Source organism: Drosophila grimshawi, unplaced genomic scaffold, assembly GCF_018153295.1.
Source record: "Drosophila grimshawi isolate 15287-2541.00 unplaced genomic scaffold, ASM1815329v1 contig_44, whole genome shotgun sequence".
Classification (NCBI taxonomy): domain Eukaryota; kingdom Metazoa; phylum Arthropoda; class Insecta; order Diptera; family Drosophilidae; genus Drosophila; species Drosophila grimshawi.
Window position 1 is genome coordinate 11,656,878 of NW_025063240.1, and position 20,328 is coordinate 11,677,205.

General features: G+C 38.0%; 1 protein-coding gene across 1 annotated transcript in view; it reads right to left on the minus strand.

The window, feature by feature from the left end:
* The window catches only part of LOC6556674, a 31,287-nt gene extending 15,905 nt beyond the window's left edge, over nt 1–15,382 (minus strand). Inside the window, exons 1-2 of the mRNA XM_043215466.1 lie at nt 14,639–15,382; nt 7,386–9,160 (exon numbers count right to left, since the gene is read on the minus strand). Coding sequence (XP_043071401.1) covers nt 7,386–8,613 — 1,228 coding nt within the window. The 5' untranslated portion in view covers nt 8,614–9,160; nt 14,639–15,382. The remainder of the gene's footprint in view (nt 1–7,385; nt 9,161–14,638) is intronic.
* Nucleotides 15,383–20,328: the final 4,946 nt, after the last annotated feature.

The following is a 20,328-nucleotide window of genomic DNA, read 5'->3' on the forward strand; positions in this document are numbered from 1 at the left end:
GTGTGTGTTTTATTTTTTGTTTGTTTGTTTGTTGTTTATTATGTTTGCTTTTTGGCAAATGAGGACAACAATTGCAGTTGCAGTTGCTGCTGTTGTTGTTGCTGTTGCTGTTACTGCAACTTAGTTTCAATCGCGCACAGCCGCCATTTGCTTTTTTTTCTTTATATTTTTATTACTTGTATGTGCGCCCGCCGTCGGGCCTCATTATGCAATTACAAAGCGAATTTGCGCAAAAAACAACAACTGCAACAAAAACAAACACAAATATCCAAAGACTGTGTGGGGTTAGAGTATATTCCATAATTAAGACAAGGCGCCACAAAATGTCCACAGTATGCGACACAAATGCAAAGCACATACAAAATGCTATAAAAACTATATATATATATATAATATATATATGTGTGGATATGTGGATATGTGGATATCTGCTGTTGTAAGAACTGGATATCAGAGTGGCGCACAGAGCGCAGGCCAAGCCAAGCCAAGCCAACTGCTGTTTATTACATCATTCTGCTTGGTCGGACAGAATTATTTTCATTTACTTATTATTATTTTTCTTGTCTTTTTTCTTTTTTCTTTTTTCATTTTTTTTTTTTTTTTTTACTTGGCCGTTGTCAGCAAAATTTTACGACAAAACCGAGGTGCCGATGAGTTATTACTGTCATATTTTATTATCAGTATATATTATGCATTCATTACTCGTTACGACTTCGTCAAGGAAGGGGAGGCAGCATGTTCATTATACAAGATAATTATACATAACAGGCCCATTAGGAAGCAAATGACTTGCGTATCGAGAATCTTATATTACGGCCACCTCAAAGAGAGAAACTTCAAATTTAACACTTGTGTTTTCTTTTTAGAGACTGTATGCTGATTGTGATTAGATATTAGCATATCTATTTTTAATGTTTAATATTGGGAATGTAGAGGGAACCAATCGAAAGCAATTCAATGAAATCAAGAAGACGAAATCTTGACTTTGTTTAAGATAAATTAAAGTTCAACTTGAATTTAGTTTCTTTCCCGTTCCCAGTTTCAATGACACGAGTTAGTGCCTTATGGCTCGCCACGCCCACTTGTCCATTTCGCTCAACGCATAAATATTTAAGGTTAAAAAATTTCTGGGCCACGAGTCTCATTTCAATAGTATTGTAGAATTTTTATTCTTTGCATTTCTCATTGCTGTTGCTGTAAAACTATGCAAAAATGTGCGCTGGCATTTTAGAAATGTGCGCCAGACATTTAACAATGCGGGGGTAGGTGGCAAAGGGGTTGCCGCAGGGGTCGAAAGGGTGGTGGTGGTGTGTGTGTGTCAGGCATTGTCTGTGCATTGGGCAAATAAATAGCAATGAGACACACACACACACACACACACATAGTGAGGAGAGCAGCCAAAGGCGACGCATGCCACAGCAAAAGCATCTATAAGCTGCACACAGGGAATGCCGGCAATGCAACGTATGGCAAGAAGTTAAATCCAATGTGACGTCTACAACGCCATCAAATAAATAAATCAAATCCCCAGCAGCTGCAGCAGCAGCAGCAGCATCACCACCAAAAAAATTAACACAATTTTATACTCGATGTGTTAAGAATGGGATCAATAAGTATCTATGCATATATATATATATATGTATATATCTGTCTATCTATCTAAATGAGTGTGGCATGGGCTTGTACTTCCATCATGCTTCAACAATATGAAACAGGCACCTGGCTTCTGTCTCAAGGCCATCTCGATTTGTTGGTCATTCAACTTGTGCCAAGTCTCATCTCAACCACTCTCTCCACTGTCTCTCTCTCTCTCACTCTCTCTCTCAATCTCTCACTCACTCTCTCTTTCTCTTTCTCTCGCCTTTGTTTGCTCCTACAAAGAACTTTTTTTTGAACTGCGCATTAAGTAACCAAAATAAAAAACAGAAACGAAGACGGTTAATATAAATCTCGCAGCGAGTCTACACAAAATAAAAAATAAAAAAACAAAGGCCTTCTTCCTCCACTCCACTCCACACCGTTTCCTTCCTTCCTTCCTTCCTTCCTTCCGCGTGCCTGCCTGGCTAATTAAAAAGCAGTAGCAGCAGCAGCAGCAACAACAACCACAACAACAACAAATGTTAATTAGTGCACTTACTTTGAATGATTGCAGAGCGAGTTGGAAACGAAAACTTTTTCGGTCTGCGGCTTGAGCAAAAAAAAACCACAAACAATCAAAACATATTTTCACAGCGAGTTGAGAGACCCCAAATTCAAATAAATATATATATATGTATATATATAATACTATAGTATATAGTATTAGGACTTAATTTAATTTTGATAGTCGCATTTATCAGCTGAACCCATTGAAAATGGTTAAAACGGGCATAATGGTTTTGTGCAGCGGTATGTGACGGACAAAAGGAACCATCTACGTGCACGTAAAATATATATATGCCTGATGTAGATAAACAGTCGAGTCGATATAGATATAGGAATATAATTTCATTTATACCATCAGCGAAGATCAAGTTTATTTCATTTTATTGAGAACTGCCCAATTTTTGTGGATTATCGATATTTATCGATTTCTGATAGCAATTAAAATAACAACTTTAAAGAGAAGAAAAATAATTGAATATATCTTGTGGTCGAGCTGACTCAACTACAGCATTCCTACTTATTTATTTTTGTTCAGCTGACAGCCAACAAGTCACATGAATGTATATACCCTGAGGTGTCTGTGTGTGTTTGTTGATAGCGCTACGATTATCGGACACGAATTTGGGTTATATATATATTTAAGTATGATAACCAACACAAAGGCTCTGACGCGAGTTTTGCAATTGGGTGCGCAATTACCTGAATTACCAATTCCATAGAAAGTGCAATGAAATTTGTTATCAGCGTTCAAAATTTGTGTGAATCACCGAGCGTGGCGGCGCTGAGGAGAGGCCGTCAAGTTCAGGGCTAAGTTTTTATCAGACAACGAACCACTTGGGCATTACGGTGTCAAGGCATATTACCTATATTTGTGTGTGTGGCATTAGCAGCGCCACTTAATGCAGCGACTAACTAACCTGCAATTATCCAAGCACTTTCCCTAATTAATACCTAAAAGTCGTCCTTTGACTGCGAGCAAATGAATCGTTAGCGTTCAAATGAGTGCCACAAAACTATACAAAATATCAATTCAGTTAGCTGCTAATTAACGGCGACCCATATTAATGTACATAAATAGAGGGGTTATCGGGTAGGGAATGGTTATGGAGGGTCACGGGGGTCAACAGAAAATGATTGCAGAGCGCGTGCTAAATTCTTTTAGCTTTTTCCACATTAAATGCACATTTTGGTCAGCCTTAGGCACACGCCATCAAATTATACGAACTGCGATAGACGATATATGCTCTATATATATATTTATATATATACATAAATTAGCCCAAAGCTGCGTGCAGAGAACAGGGCCAGTAAAAGGCCAATGAAAAAAAACATTGCATGATATGTGGGCATTTTCAGCTGCAACAGCAAACAGCAAACGGCAAACGGCAACCAGCAACAATGAATAACTTTATGTATATTAGAGTACACACTTCACTCCGCCCCCTCCCTCTTCTCACGACCAAGTGCTCATGTATTCAGGCCAAGTCCTCACGGCGGTTTAACAACTCTTTATACTTAGCCAGGCCAAAACGGGCAAACAACCAAACGCCTTTTGCCATACCCTGTAGCCAAACAAACATGTAAAGGGCATATTTGACTAAAAATCGCATTCACTCTGAGAAAGACATCTCAGAGTTTTTGCATCAGCTTAACATGTCAACATTTCAAATATATATTAAAGTTAGTTCTTCATTTGAAAGTTGATTTGCTCAAAGGGTATGTGCTAGTCGCTCACATTTAGTTAGATCATTTTGATTTGGTATATTTCATTCGTGTTGTGTACTCCTCGTCTGTCAGTGTAATTACAAATTCGCCATGCCATGCCTCATGTGGCAACATTGCATGAGGTCGACAACTACATTAACAGCTCTTTTTTTCTTTCATCTAGTAAATCTTTGGTGTGCGTGTGAGTGTGTGTGTGTGTGTGGGTGTTGGAAATCTTCATGTCTGGCACGTGTTGTGGCTCACTTAGTGCCTGGCAGCTAAGTGCCACATCTGCCACGCTGGTGGCAGGCAACTTGAGCTGCTGCGGTTGCACTCAAGTCTTATTTGATTTAAAGACACTCTTGCCACACTTCTTGTCCTTGTCTTGGCCAATTGTCAACGTCTGCTGTTGTGGATGTGACAACGCTGAGAATTTTGTCGGCTTCAAATTCTTATTTGATTTTCTAATTGGCTTTGGCTTCTATTTTTTTTTTTTTTTTTGGGTCGTGCTAAACGAAATGATTTTGCACTTTGTTTATCAGCAAATAGCGCTAAATAAATGTTTATGTCCAGCTTATTTCATATATTCATATATATATGTATATATACAGGGGTTTTTTTTTCATTTTCTTACTTGCCCTGATTTTGATACTGTTTTTTTTCTTGTGTTTTTTTTGGGGCTCTGTTTATCAGCACAGAAAGTCAATAACTGATTGCGAGAAAAAGCAAAAAAACAAAAACATAGAACGGAATGAACAAAAACAAACAAATCTTATAAATAGCATATAGATATTGCTATATATTTGTGTGATCAGCAACTTTTTAACTGCTGCCCTTAATTGACAGTTAAGTTCTGAATATTTGGTTTGACCTTCTCTGTTGCATTTTGCCCAGGTTAACAAAATCGTGCGATGATGCGTCAGCTTTGACTTCGGGGCCTTATCGAGGCACTGAATCACAACATTGTACAGAACAACAACAACCAAAACAACAACAACAACAACAACAAGAACAACTCACAACAAGCTCTGATAATAACAATTATGAAATCAACACGAGTAGCCGAGTGATTTCCCATTTGGAATGTGGGCGATAGACCGTAAAAGTCACGCAATACTTTTACCTAGAAATCCACTCAGCACTTTCAGATCCTGCTTACACACACATATATAAATATACACATATATATATATACATATATGCATAGACACAGCCACAAGTGTCTAGCTCTTATTATTAGAAATTGACTGAAGACAAAAGTAATCAACTAATTAAATACGCTGACACTGAGTCTGAGTGGGATTCTAATAAGAGCAGAACGACTAAACTATTTGAATTGGATTGCAAATATTAAGTAGCTGAAGTGAATCAATAATGCTCTTAAGCAGTATTATTTAACAAAGTTTTGAATACGTGGCTAGGAAAAGTACTTCCATAATTTTAGCTCTTCATTCTTCCAAGCAAAAAATAGAAATTATTCCTCTTTGTAGATCTCATTTTGTTACTAGCACCTATTAAATATATATGTAGGTCAAGTGCATCAATAATTCATTGGTTTAAATTATTTGTTAATTTTAGAATTTCCAAGACTAAAACATAAATATTTTTTCTCTTCTGCAGATCTTCTTTCTACTCCCACTTTATAAGTATAAAGGTAGCTGAAGTGAGTCAATAATATAAATAATAATATTAATCGGTGGCAAAGACTTAATTTATTCAACATTAATTGCTCTTCATTTATTATACATTCCAGTTGACATTTATTTTCCTTAGAAGCAATAAATATACCCGTACTGAAGTGAATAAAAAATAGCCTTAAATATTATTATTTATTGAGTATATAGTTAGAAAAAGGAGTGGATCGGTTCACATATACATAGCATATTATAATTTATAATCGCTAAAAAAATATAAATGATTTCTCTTCTCTTCTGCTGATCTCATTCTTTTTTTAATGCGAGTCTCCCACACGATTCTATTTTTTTTCAAATTTCAAACCAATATTTTCCTTTAATTGATCTGGTTAATTTTAGTTTTGTTTAGTGTGAAAATTGCCCATCAGCTGTTGGCTGCCAGACGCTCTGCTTTCCCTCAAATTTTCAAAATTGCTCACGCGCCCCCCTCCCCTCCCCGACCTCTTTATTAGGTTAAACGTTTCATCTTGGCATCATCTGCCATCCAGTCAAGTGTCTCGCCTGCTGTTTTTCAACTTGTTTGATGGATTTCTAAGTGCGTGGATCGCTGTGATTTTTCAAAAAGCAAAAAAAAAATAAATGTATAAAAAGTATAAAAAGAAACCTAAGTAAAAAAAGCTTTGGCAACCTATTTGTAGAGCTCATTTGGAGGCGAAAAAAAAAGTGTCGCGGTAAATGATTAATTAGCTGTTATTTCGGTGCTTTTGTTGTCCTATGTTGTTGTGTGTAGTTCTTGTGTGTAGTTCTTGTGTGTAGTTCTTGTGTCTGTGTGTGTCTGTGTGTGCCTGTGAGTGGGAAAAGCCTCCAATGAGTTGACTCAGCGCCTCAATTATTCATGCACAGTGGCCCCTGAAAGTAGCTGTCTGCAATTTGCTTTGTGGAGTGTGGCAAACACTTTCAAAGTTGTAGATCTTCTTGCTGCTGTTGTTGTTGTGGTTGTTGTGTCCCTTAAGTAGATATTTTAATTTGCTTTGCTTTGGCAGCTGTCCCAAATGCTTGGCCATAACCCCCTTCCGCACTCACCTTTCTCTCTCTCGCTCTCTCTGCAAGCAGCGTGGCATGGTTTATTTACTTGGAATTTGCGACGTAAATATTTAATAATCGAGTCCTTGGCACACAGAGCAAAATACACAGAGAGAAAAAGACGAGAGCAAATAATATCAACAAGAAGAACACGCAACACAATTAGAGCAACATAAAGTACAACAACAACTGGCTGACAAATGATGCTTAGTCTGTGTGCGTTGTCTTTTCGCACCCACTGTTTACTCACTCGCTCTCTCTGTCTCTCCCTCGGAAAGTTCATAAGACCTGTGGGACAAGACCCGGGACCCTGAGCACTTGACAAATGGGTTGTTCAAGTGGGGGTAGCAAGTGGGAGGGGAAATGGGTGGAGGGCTGTGGGGTCTGTGGGTTTTCCACTGAAAAACCTGTTGCGCAGCTAAAAAAAATCCGACTGACGTCAGCAATGAAGTTGGTGTGTGTGTGTGTGTGTGTATGTTCCCATCCTTTTATTGATTTTCCGAGCGCGCACATCAAAGAGAACAAAGGCGCACTTTAAACACATTAGCGGCTACACTGAGCAAAAAGTTGGACTACAGCTAGCCGAAAATTGATTTTTTTTATAGCTTTTTTGTAGTGCTGGCGAATCAGAAGCATTTCTAATCAGTAAATGATGTATATATAATAGGTATATATACTACTTTCCCTCACAAGAGACAGAATTCTTGGTAATCAGATATATATATATATATATAAATGAATAACATCTTTTGATTAAAAGACAGCTTTAAGCTCACTTAAATATATTGTCCAGTAAACTCTGTTTAAGTTCAAACTCACCTTTCTCGAGGCTGGCGTTGCAGAATTTGAGCGCATCGTCGAGATGATTGAGATGCATGTAGCTTGTGGCACGTTCGAGGATCGCCTTCGCCTGCAACTCGGCGCCCCACCACTTCTCGACGAGTCGCCGCACGAGCACATCGGGCATGAATTTCATGGCTCTGGCGCCACCACCCAACGCATAGCCACCCAAACCAACGACTAGCGACGATGATGATGATGATGAACTGGTGGCTGCCATTGTTGTGGTTGCCGTCGCTGTGGTGGATGCCACCGTTGTGGTTGTCACCGTTGTCGGTGCGGCGACAACGGGCAGACGCATATCGAGACCACGGGGAAAACTGCTCACCGTCACCGGTGGCAGACGCCAGAGGCGCGTCGCTGATAGCTGTGAGCCAGTGGAGCTGAGGCTGATTGCGGTGGTGCTGGTGCTGCTGGTGGAGGTTAATGCCACGCCCTGTGGCATACGGTCGACGCAGCGTGGAAATTTGGTGTGGCAGATGTTGCACTGCGTGATCGTCTCGCAACACTGCCCGCAAAAGGTGTGTCCGCAATTCGTGGTCACCGGCACACGCAACATATCACCACACAGTGGACACAACAGTGGATCATAGTCCACGTTCTGCGCGGGACTCGGCACACGCAGCTCTCGCCTGGGCTGATCATCGCTGAGGCTGAGAAATAGATCAGCATCGGCCACATCTGGCAACAGATCCAAGCCCAGCGTGTGTGCTGGCCAATTATCGACATGTTGCCGCTGGCGCTGATAACGTGACTTCAGACTGGACTCCAGAACATGTCCGGCAACGGCTGCCAGCCTGCTGCCGCTGCCGCCCAGCTGGCGTAGGTGTGTCGTTAGAGCGCTGGCCAGCGCAGCCAGCTTGTCCAGCGGCACATGTCCATCCTGCTGGCGACTGGCAATATGCTCGTAGACAGCAAACGCTTGCAGTATGTTGCCCGAACGGGCATACGATTCACCCAAAAGAAATGACAACTGCAACGAACTGTTATTGTTGCTATGGCTGCTGCTGTTGTTGTGGTTGTTGTTGCTCTGCAATAGCGCTTGAAGCGTGTGCGTTGAGCTGGACAGCGGCTGGCTTTGATTATGATGATGATGTTGATGATGATGATGCAATTGTTGCTCCCGTTGATTCTCCTTGCGCAGCGCTTTGAGAGCGCGCTTGGCGTCCAACGAGGGCTTCATGCAATAGCCCTGAGAGAGCGGCATTTTGACAGCTGTTGCTGTCCCAGTTGCTGTTATTGTTGTTTCTGCTGCTGCTGCTGCTGTTATTGTTCTGTTGTTGCTCTGTATAGCTGGCCGTGGTCACGTATGCGACGACAACGGCGACGTCGCAGCGACGCCCGACGCGACGACGACGCTCGCCAACGTCACAGAAATTCCCACTGCTAATGAACTTTGTTGTTGATTTTTTGTTCTTTTGTTTTTCTTTTTTCGAAATTTAATTGAGTTCAATTTTGTTTTGCGTTTTATTTTAGATTTTTGATATTATTTTTTATACACTCCACTCTGGCCCCAACAAGTATCACACAGCACTGGGGCCCACACTTTTTATAATTTAATTTATTTAACTTGTATGCATGAAATTAGTATTAATTTTTGTTTGGTTTTTTGCGAGTGACAACGACGCGTGCAGTTTGGCAGTCATTGACTGAAGTAGAACAATTATTGTTGTTGTTATTATTATTGTTGTTATTATTGTTGTTGCTGATGTTACTGGTCAGCGCAAGCGACGACGACGCGTTCGGTTGGGCATCTGAAAGCAGAAGACGAGACGAGAAATGAAATCAACTGAATGTGTACTGGGCAATTTACGTAACGTACAAAATGCCGTTTGCGTTTCTGCCGCCATCGCAGCTTTTGATTCTGTTTTATAATTCACACGCACACACTCACAGTCACACATACACACGCACACATAAACAAAGCGCGCAGCTAAAGAGAGTGCGAGCGTGCGACTCTCTCTCTGCCGTTCGCTCTTTGATTTGATTTTTCGTTTTTATTGCCTGCGCCTCGCCTGCCTATTTTATGACAGCTCCAGAAGAAGAAGAAAAGACAAAAAAAAAACCGTATCTATTATTTAAACTGTGCACAAGTCTGCTATCTCTCCCATTACTTGCATCGCTCTCAACTGCGCTTGCTCTCATCTACTTGAGCACTCTCTCACGCTCTCTCTCTCTATCTCTGTGTCTCTGGCTCCTGCAGTGACGTGCCATTTGTCGCGTATGCTGCTAATTGACTGCCCTAAAATTCTGAGCTTTGCAGCTGCCAGCTGCCAACTTTTGAGACTTTGGCGCGTTACATAAACGGTCAACGAACTTGCTGCTAAATGTTAACTCACACAAACAGCGAGTGTTCTTTCTGTTCAAGCAGCATTACTTTGAATGCTAATGTAAATGTTATCATTGCACTCGCAGTCAATTGTCAGCTGTCCCCGCCGCACATGTTGTTACATAATGTTATGAAAATTAACACTGAATCACGCAGCCAACTAACGCAAAGTAACGAAATCAAAATCAAAATCGTCGACACATACAAGCACACACACACACAGGCACACACACACACAAACACACACACACAAACACACACAGATACGCTCACAGATAGAAGAACGTCCGCCCGCCTCTGGCATCAGTCAAGCAATAACAACTCAAACAAAGCCAACACAATCATACATATATTAACAGACATACGCGCTCTCTCGCTCTTGCTCGCTCTCTTAACTCTTGACTCTTGTGCTCACGGCGCTCTTTAGAACTGTTCTCATATTGAGAGCTGTTTTGCTTCAACTGCTGCTGCTGGTGCTGCTGCTGCTGCTGTTATTACTGTCAAATGCGCACGTTTTTCTTTGACGTTCGGTTTTTGTGTCTTGAAGATAAACAATGCCGGCACAACACACACTCACAAACACACACACACACAAGCAGACGACCAAAGAGCGTCGTGGCTATTGGCAACGTTTGAATGTTTTTGGTTTTGTTATGTAAACAATCGTTTTTTTTCTCATTTTTTCGCTTCAATTTTTTCATTTTATTTTTTTGGGTTATAATTTGTTTACATCTCGCACAAGCCACACAGATAGATAAACAGGAACAGACACAGATACAAATACAGATAAGTTTTCACAACGCGAGACTGAAATCAAAGTGTGCCAAAAAGAAAATTGCGTGCAAATAAAAACTTTGATTTCTTTATGTTCTCTGTGTGTGTTGTTTTTTTTTATGTTCGCATTTGTCCCAGTTGCTTTCGGCCAACAAATATTTTGCATAAATTTGATGTTAAGTAATGCCGCAATATTGTCTATGCTAGTTGGTAGTTAGCCAAGAAAATTAGAAATAAGAATATACGCTCGAGCGAAGGTTCTTATAGATATTTTTATCTAGATATACATTTTTGATTTCTTTCATGCGCCCCAAACTACAACAATATAATATCGAATGATTATTTGTTGCAGCACACACACACATACATATATATATATATATATATATATATTTATGTTTATATATATATAGAGATATATTTTTATTTTATTTACGATCTCTTCGAATCGAAACGCGTGTCAGATTTGTGGCCTTACATAATTGTTATCTAGAATATTCCCGAAGGTGAGAACAGATATAAATATAGTGTTTACGGCTTAAGCGGAGACTTCTGAGAACAAATGAATCACAGACGAGGATCGCCAATTAGAAACAGCTGTTTGATTTGCTTGAGACTGCTGGTCTTCCCAAGCGGAAGCAACTCATTTACAACACCTGCTTATTCTTTTGCAACACAACAGCTAATTCATAATCGCTGAACGTAATCGCGTAATGCGTTACGTCTATCTATCTATCTATATAATATATATATATATATATATACATGTGGGTGAGCTTGTCAGTTTGTGACGCATTTGGAGGCAGTAAAAGTTGGTAAACAACTTTCAGTTATCCGATTCTAACTGGTTTTGTTTTTGACCTGAGGACTTTGCGTAAGTACAAATTATGTATACGACTCATGTAACGAGTGCAAGTATTTGCCAGTGTGTGTGCCAGTGTGTGTGCGAGTGTGTTCTAAGTGCTTGCATGGGCTCTGTAATTGCATAATACTTATAACGACGCTGATAAACGCTTTTAAATGAATTGTAAATATGCCATTCCAATCGTTGTTGTCTGAAATTACTATTTATTTATACAGATATATACATATTTATATATATATATATATATACATATTTCATTCTTTCATTTCTGGTTTTCATTTACAATACTCGCATTATGCAATGTCAATCACATTTCGCGATTGCATTTATCGTTGCTGACTGTTGTTGTTTCCAGTGCCTCAGCTTCAGCCATCAGACGACAGACAACAGACAACAGTCGACAGTCGACAGTCGGCAGTCGGCAGTCGACATGGCGGCAATGGCGACAACATTCTGAGGCGGAGACTGGAATTGGAACTGAGACAAAGACGGAGACGAAGACGGAGACGAAGACGGAGAAGGAGCTGTGGGTAAGACAGACGACAGACAACGTTGGCCGAGAACGAGACAAAAAACCAATTACAACGACGACATCAGCTGATTTTTAGTTGAATACCCTAGAGTTTTTTCAATTAAAGAGTAATTCACTTCAAATAAGCACTTTTCGTACTTAATTTAATTTTCATTTCCACAGATATCTTTTTTATTTATCTGAAAATGAAAAGTAATATTTTTTTTGGTAACAAGATTTAAGGACGAATATTCAATCTTATTAATGATATTTACGGCCAACAAAGTTCAACAAAACTGTAGCGATTTTCAAAAGCAATCGCTTTTCATTAGCCAAAAATGGCCTTCAACAATAATCTTAATTTCCAGGGTATCTGCTAGTTCAAGCGACTGAATTGAAGCAAACGCTTTGTGTTCGCAGTAGTTATTATTAGTTAAGTCAATTGTTGTGGGTGGCGACAAGAAATTGCCATGAAATGCAATGTCAAATGCAAATATAGCGAAAAAGTGCCTGCGAAATTAGCTTTATTTTCTTATTTTTTATTTGCCTAGCCTAATTGAAATCGACTCTACAAGTGAGTGTTTGTGTGTGTGTCTGTGTGTGTGTGTGTGCCTGAAAAGAGCATATGTTTTGGGCCTAATAAAATTACATAATTGCTGTGATTGTGATTGGCATTCAATAAAAGGCGAGCAGCGAGCAAAGTGTTATGAAATCGACTACGAACTTATTATACAATTTTCATAAGCATTTTTCTTGCTGGTTGTTTTTGTTGTTGTTGCTGCCGCTGTTTTGTTGCTGTGTGATTTGTGCTTTGATATTGTTTTATTTGCTTTTTATTTTTTTTTTTAATGGCGCTTTTTATGATGACGATAAACGCCACAAAAAAATAAGAGCATTGAACAGAAGAAAAAGGAAAGAAAAACAGCTGGTAGACTCAAGCCAATAACTTGAGGAAATTGAGGAAAATTCTATTTGTGCTTTAGGGCTGCTTGTGAGTTCCACTTTTGATTTGCTGCCTGATTGCCACAGCTCCGTCCTCCTCCCTAGCAGATTGCTTATATAATGCCAAATTACTTCAGATTCTGACTAATTGTTTTTATGGACTTGTATCAGGCCATTCACTTATATAAGCAGCAATTGTGACTCACGATTCGCTTTAGCCGCTTGCTGATTTGCCTGATGCATTTGGCTTTTTGCATAATGCCGAAGGAAATATTTGCAATTTTCAGTTAAAGGTTTTACAGCTTAACAGTTTTCATTTTGCTGTTGCTGCTGCTGCTGTTGTTGTTGCTGTTGCTGTTGCTGTAACTGGTCGCATAATGCGTCGCGTGTCGTAACGCTAACATCAACGGCAACGTCAACGGGGCGACGACGCAGCGCACGTCACGTAAACTGCAGCGAGCCGGCAATCGTTGCCCCCGGTTTGCATACCGTGTGTATTTGTATTTGTGTGTGTGTGTGTGTGTGTATTTGTTTGTGTGTGTGTATCATCAATGGAGACGATAATTTGCCAAGCAATTTGTCGCCTTTTGCACTTAAAGATCCCAGTGTAAATAATATCTAATATTAAATATTTGTGTTGGCAAGCAAATGAAATCATTTTCGATTTATTGTTTGTGTATATTTTTTTAAACAGAAAATGTTTGCTGATTGTAATTAGATCAATATGAGAATAACTTGCTGAAATCCAGTTGATCAATAATATTTCAACAAACGGGGGCAATTAACACATTTTTAATGAATTTAGGTTATGAAAAATTATATATATATGTATATTAATATTATATGACGAGGTCACCAAACAATCAACAAGGAATAATTAAAACATTATCAGAAAGCGTCGACTGATTAATGTTATAATTATATATATATGTTATAATTATAATTATATATATTGTTATTAAGCTTCAGCTTTTTAAACATCATCTTTAGCAATGCAATTAAATAACGTTTTATAAAATGACATATTAAATGAGGCAATTATTGTTAATAAATTGTTAAATTGTGCGCATTGCACATTTTTGTATTTCGTAGTTAGTTTAATTACACGTTTTACTGTTGTCTGACTGGATGTGTTATGTATTTGCATTTATTTGTGTCACAATTAGACAGAATTGCAACATTGAAATGCATTGAAAACAAATGAAAATTGAGAAATGAGAAATTGAAAAATTCTACAATGCTTTTATCACAAATTAAATATAAATTATTATCAAGTGCTGCCAATTTGATTCGCCAGAACGTCCGCAACAACTGCGACGAAATGCCAACAGCAACAGCAATAGCAACAATGGCAACAGCAACAGCAGCAGCCACAATTGGCGCAAACAACTGAAAAAACCGCTTAGTAATGCTTTTAAAAATATGGCAACACGTAAGCGGCGCGAAACGACCCCACAAACATGCCTCCCCTCTCCCCCTTTCCACCCGCTCCGCAGCGAATTTTGTTTTCACAATCAATTCGCAGAAGCAGCAAACACAAATGAAAAACTGTTTTTCCGCTGCCGCTGTCTCTGTCTCTGCCGTCGCCGTCGCCGCTTCTGCTGCTGCTGCTGGTCAGAGAGCAATGCAACTTTATTGAGCGCGCGTTCATTCACATTGCCCCACACACACACACGCACACACACACACATATCCACGCACACACAGAGCAGAAGGCGTGTGGCCTGATGTCGTAACATAGGCATAGCAAGAGAAACGTAATGCCAGCGAATGCTGTGCGCTCTCTTAGCGCCACTCTCTTAATACTTTACCTGTCGCTCAGACAACTGCTGATTCTTCTGCTGCTACTGTTGCTGCTTCTTCTTCTTCTTGATTTACTTTTACTGCACGACCGCGCCTCCTGTTTGAGTAGGCACTCACACTCACTCTTACATACACACTCACACACACACACAATAAATTCTTTTGTGTCAAAATTTATTGCCACACGCGAGAGACAACAACAAAATTAGTGCAAAATTCTTTGCTCGATTTAAAATTTTTTTTTCTATATTATTTCTTTTGTATTTTGTATTTTGTTGTGTCTTTGCTGGCCGCGTTTTACGAAGCGTGCGCGTAACTTTTGACTTTGCTTATTTTTTTTCGTATTTGTATTTGTATTTGTTTTGTAAGAACTGAACGGCTCGGCTTTACGTAACCCACAGACGGGTTTTACACATTTCGCGCGGAGAGTGCAAAAACAACAACAAACGTTATTTTCTATGTTGTGCGGCACTCTTCACATTTCAATTTATGTTGCCTTAACATATACACACGCACACGCACGCACTCGCACACACGCACACGCACTGATTACGTTGACAATAAAAGCAAAAGCGTTTTGTCGTTGTTTTGTAATGCGCTTACGTTACGGTTACGATTACGCGACGAGCTGTTAGCGGTTAGCGTTGTTCAAAGGCAACGTGTTCGATTGCTGCTCCGAGGGCGGCGAGCGCTGTTTTGTGTGCGCTCCGCTATCAGTTTCTTGCTGTACTTGCCACGGCCGCTGTTCGACAACAAATGAGCAGCGAACGAACAGCAACGAATACCGAACCGAAGGCACAATAACAGCAGCAGCAGCAGCAATAGCAGCAACAGCAGCAGCCACGATTCTCTCTCTCACACACATGCTGTCATATGCATGTTAGTTTATTATGTCATTTGTCTCTTAGACGGTTAGCAGCGTTGTTGCGTCATCAGTTTAAGTCGTGCGCGCGCTCTCTTAAAATAATTGTCTCTGTTGAGATTTACCGGCAAAACGTCAACTGTCAAACTTGGGCAGCTGGCGTGCGTAGCTAAAGGAGGTGGGTAGAGTAGGTGGGGGCGTAAGTTTACGCCCACATTGGGCTCATCATTTATCGTATGTTTTGTGCGCTTCCGGCGCCACTCAACAGTGGTATTATTAAGAGAAATGCTCGCTGTTTGATTTCATAAGTTTTTTTTGTGTCATTTAACGCACATTACGTATGCGACGTGTTGACCTCATTAGGCGATCAAAAGAGAGCCAAATACAGCTGCGGGCACACAACATTGCAACTCAGCCAACCAAACAGAGAGAAAGAGAGAGATAGAGAGAGTGAAATAGTTTACCGCTTGGCCGCTCACATTTCAAGCTCAAGTTCAACGTTGGCCATTTCGTTGCATATTTCCAGTTTAACGTTTCATGTTTGTTGTTATTAACATTTTAAGTGGCTGTTAGCTGTTGTTGTTGTTGTTGCTCTTTTTTATTTATCATTTGCAGTTACCATTTTCGTAATTTGGTAATTTGTTGCGTCTGGTTTGTGTGTAAATAACAAATATACATGTATTTACATGCACACATATATGGATGGATTTCATGTGTTAACACTGCTCGCATTTGTTGCAACATTCGCCACGTAGGAAGTAATCGACAATCGTTATGCGGATCAAGCTGTTGTTGTTGCTGTTTGCTGTTGTTAATCAACGGAAATTGCTTGGGAGTTTGCAAAATATGAGGAAATTCGTTAGCGCTTTGCATAAATTGGTAATGCGAGTGTGATCTGAATTTATTTGCTAATAACTGTAAAGTTATAGTTTGTTGCCATGAGTACTTTATGCTCAAATCTGCCTAACAGAGCTGAGAGCTGAGCAACTGGGCAACTGGGCAACAATGTTGCGGACAACCTTGACAACATTTGCGTTGCTGTGATCCTTGAGCTGGCCTTTGCAGCTGTCGGTATGACATAACAATGCACAAAACCATAAACAAGACTTTAGCATTCACATATTCAAGGTCATCAGCGACGACATTCTTCAATGGTATGCATTTGAATATTCAGAGCATACGTTTAGGCAGCGTTTACAGCGGCGCTAACAGAGCAGCTGCCTGCTTAACATCAGAGCTCTGTTATTGGCCAGCCTAAGAGTAGGCAACAGTTCGTTGAGAATTTGTTGGTTGCTTAAGTAATAAATCAAAAGATTTGGTTTGTTGTTTTTTTTTTGCATTTATCGTTTCAAAATTTGTATCTAAACCTTTATTGTTTTGCAGTTTCAATAAAACATATATATATATATATATATATATATATACCACTCTTCAAATAATGCCATCATTAAATCCAATAAATATTATTCATCTTATTGGTTTTCATTCTGCTTGCACTTCACAGAATTTTTCGCTTGTCGTTTGTAACTTAAATATCCGTTAAACAATGAAAATCAATGCGTATGACTTGAAAATATTGAAAATTAGTTCAACTAAAGGAATATGTTTCAGTTTGCAGCAACTTAACAGTACAGATTAGAGACAAGTACAAAAATGTAACAAATCATTCAGTTAAAATTAGAAATTAAACTAATATCTGCAGCATTTTTGCGCCTTTTTTCATTTCTTTTTTTTTTTTTTAAATTTTCTTTTTGTCGAGCACTTGTGTTTAGTTTGTTAGCATTTCTTTTACGCTTTTTATATTGTAGATTTTGTTTTTTAATTTTTAGTACGTCTTGTTTTTTCTTTTTGTTTCTTTTTTCTTTTTTTTTTTTTTGTATATATATCTAGGTACATGTTAGTGTCCTTGCATAGGCTGTTTTTGTTTTTACTTGAATTGTTATTAAATTTTAAATTTAAATTTAAGTTGTATTTTCATTTTGCATGCCAACAACAACTAGGCGCATTTTTTTTTTAAATTTTATTTTTTCTTTATTTCTATTTTTTTATTTGCATTGCTCTCTATTGCCGCAAGCGGATTTTGTTTTTGTCCTTTTTAGTTTTATGTTACTAATACAAACGCTTTACAAATTGTTAGTTCTAAATTATGTTTAGCTTTAGCGTTAGCCATTTAATTTATGCCTTTTTTTTTTAAAGGTATTTGTTGTATTCCATATAAAATTATTTGCATTCGTTTCAATCGCAAAATTCTCAAAATATAAGTAAAGGCTCTAAAACGCATGTGGTGTGTGTGTGTTTTTGAGGGGTGTTTAATTCTTTTGTTTAATTTAGGGCTTTTTAGCTTCTTTTTGCAACAACTAACAATTTTTTTTTTTTTTATTTTTAGTACTTTTTTTGTCCTGGTTTTTACTACGTTTATCGTTCTGCTTTCTGATTCTGATTTTTTGTTATTTTATTGATTTTAAAATTCAACAACGTTTTCACTTTAATAATGTGTAAGAATATATATATACATATATATATATATATATATATGTATATGTATATATATATACACACACACATATATGTAAGTATTTTATGTGTATATGTATATAATATTATATATAATATATGTATATAGCATTTAATATGTTCGCATTGCCGACTTCCCTACTCAATCCTTACCCGCTTAAAACACTCAGCACTTTCTCACCGGCTTAACTCTGTGTCTAGGCTTAGTTATATGTATATCATCTAGATAGATACTATATCGTATTCTAGATACATATCTCTATATATATCTCCATTTGCTAATCCCGTTTTAGCGTCTTTGCTTTGCACTGCAACAATTTGTGTCTTTAGTTACTATTTATACCCCTGCCTACGATTACGATGCGCAACAGCTCCATTGCTCTATGTGGTTTTATATAAACTATATATATGTATATACTATATGGTAGTATATGCTAGGTATTGTAATGTATATATGTATATAAGTACTTATAAAAAATCATCAGCTACAATATTGAATTTATCTACAAAAGTTACTTCCAACTAATCATTATAATTAGCATTATAATAGTTCTTTGTAATCATAACCAATAACATGCAATTTCACATCCTCGACTACTGTCATCTTCTGCTTCTTCTTCTTCTGCTTCTTCTGCTTGCCGCTGTATGTATGTATGTATTGTATATAATAAATATATATGTATGTATATATGTATATATTGTATATTAGACATAACTTCGATTTTCATTTTAATAACAAAAGGTTTTTTTACTTTCAGTTTTATCGTCTTGTGTTGTTGCTAAAGTCTACATTTTGTTACGGAACATTCTTATCAGAAATATTAATACATATTTTCTTCTTATTTATTTTTTGTCTCTTTTTTTTTTGTTTGTTTGTTTGTTATTTAAAAACCTAGTGTTCAATCACTAACGAAATAAATGAAACTACAACAAACTCGTTGCATACAATTTTTGTTTGTATAATTTATGTTTTTTTTTGTTGTTTGTTTTATTTCAATTATTATTTTTATTCTTTTGCTGTGAGCTGTCTTAGTTTGCTGCTGTTGTTGTTGTTATCTATTTGCCTATGTTGCTCGCTTAGCGGCTGTGCGAGGCGTCCAACAGTGCCGCCTGAAAGTATGCTCCAAAATGGCCAACAAATTACGAGCTAACAAAATCAAGTTTTGCAACTTTTATTCGAATTCAACAAAGAAAACATTCTACAAAAAAATTAAATGTAAGCAACTACAAACTACTAAAATACTAAATAACTAATTATACGCTATAAATATATATAAATGTTCATTATTATATTTATTTTCTTTTTTTTGTGGGGTGGTCACACTTTCTGTCGCAGCTGCTTGCCTGGAGGTTGGCGATGGGCCGGGGGGAGGGAAGGGAGGGCGGTGCACACTCGACACAGCCGCCGCAATTAATATTTTTTTGTTTCACCTCTATGCGCATTTATATCTTAGACATAAATATCTTTATATAAATATAACACGATTTCCATTTTCATTTACTTAATTGAATTTATAGTACAAATACGTAGCAATTGCTTAGTTTTTCATTTTTCATTTTGTTTTTTGTTTTTTTGTTTTGTTTTGTGTGAAGTGTATTCGGGCTAAATTCACTACTGTATGTATCGTTATCGTTATCGTTATTGCTATTGCTATCGTTATAGTTATCGTATAATTTCTGTGTCAGTTTACTCAACAACCAAAGCTCAAACATTGACTCAACTTTTCCAAATGAAACGAGTACATTTTTTATAGTTTCCTTTTTTTGTTTTTGTATTTGTTTTTGTTTTTTCTCTAGGTGGTTTCATAGCAGTGCAAAAGGCTTTAAGGTTCCATTTATTTATTGTGTGTGTGTATCTGTGTGTGTGTGTGTTTTGGGGGGAGTTGTTGTTCTTCGTAGTTGTCAACTTTACGCAGAAATTCAGGAGCTGTATTCAATTTGGTTGAATTTGAGCTGGGTGCACATCTTCTCTATTCATGTAGGTGTTTTTAGGTGTACGTAGGTATCTACTGGATAAACATCTAATTAGTTAGCTAGTTGTTTGTTTGTTTTATGTAGAGATATATCTATAAATGTAATTGCCTTGCTTTGTATTATCGTTAGGGTTAGTTTCGGTATTTTTTTAATTCGTATTTAGTTAAACCGTACTTGCTGTGAGATCCTTGCATTGCATACTAGTTAAATTGATTTCCTTTTTTTTGTCTCGGTTGTACCAAGTTAAGGGGGGGGGGGGGGGGGGGGGATCATATAGAAGGGGTTTCACATAAACCAAACAGAACCAAAAAACGAAAAAGATTTCAATATTTGAAAGCAACGCTTAGA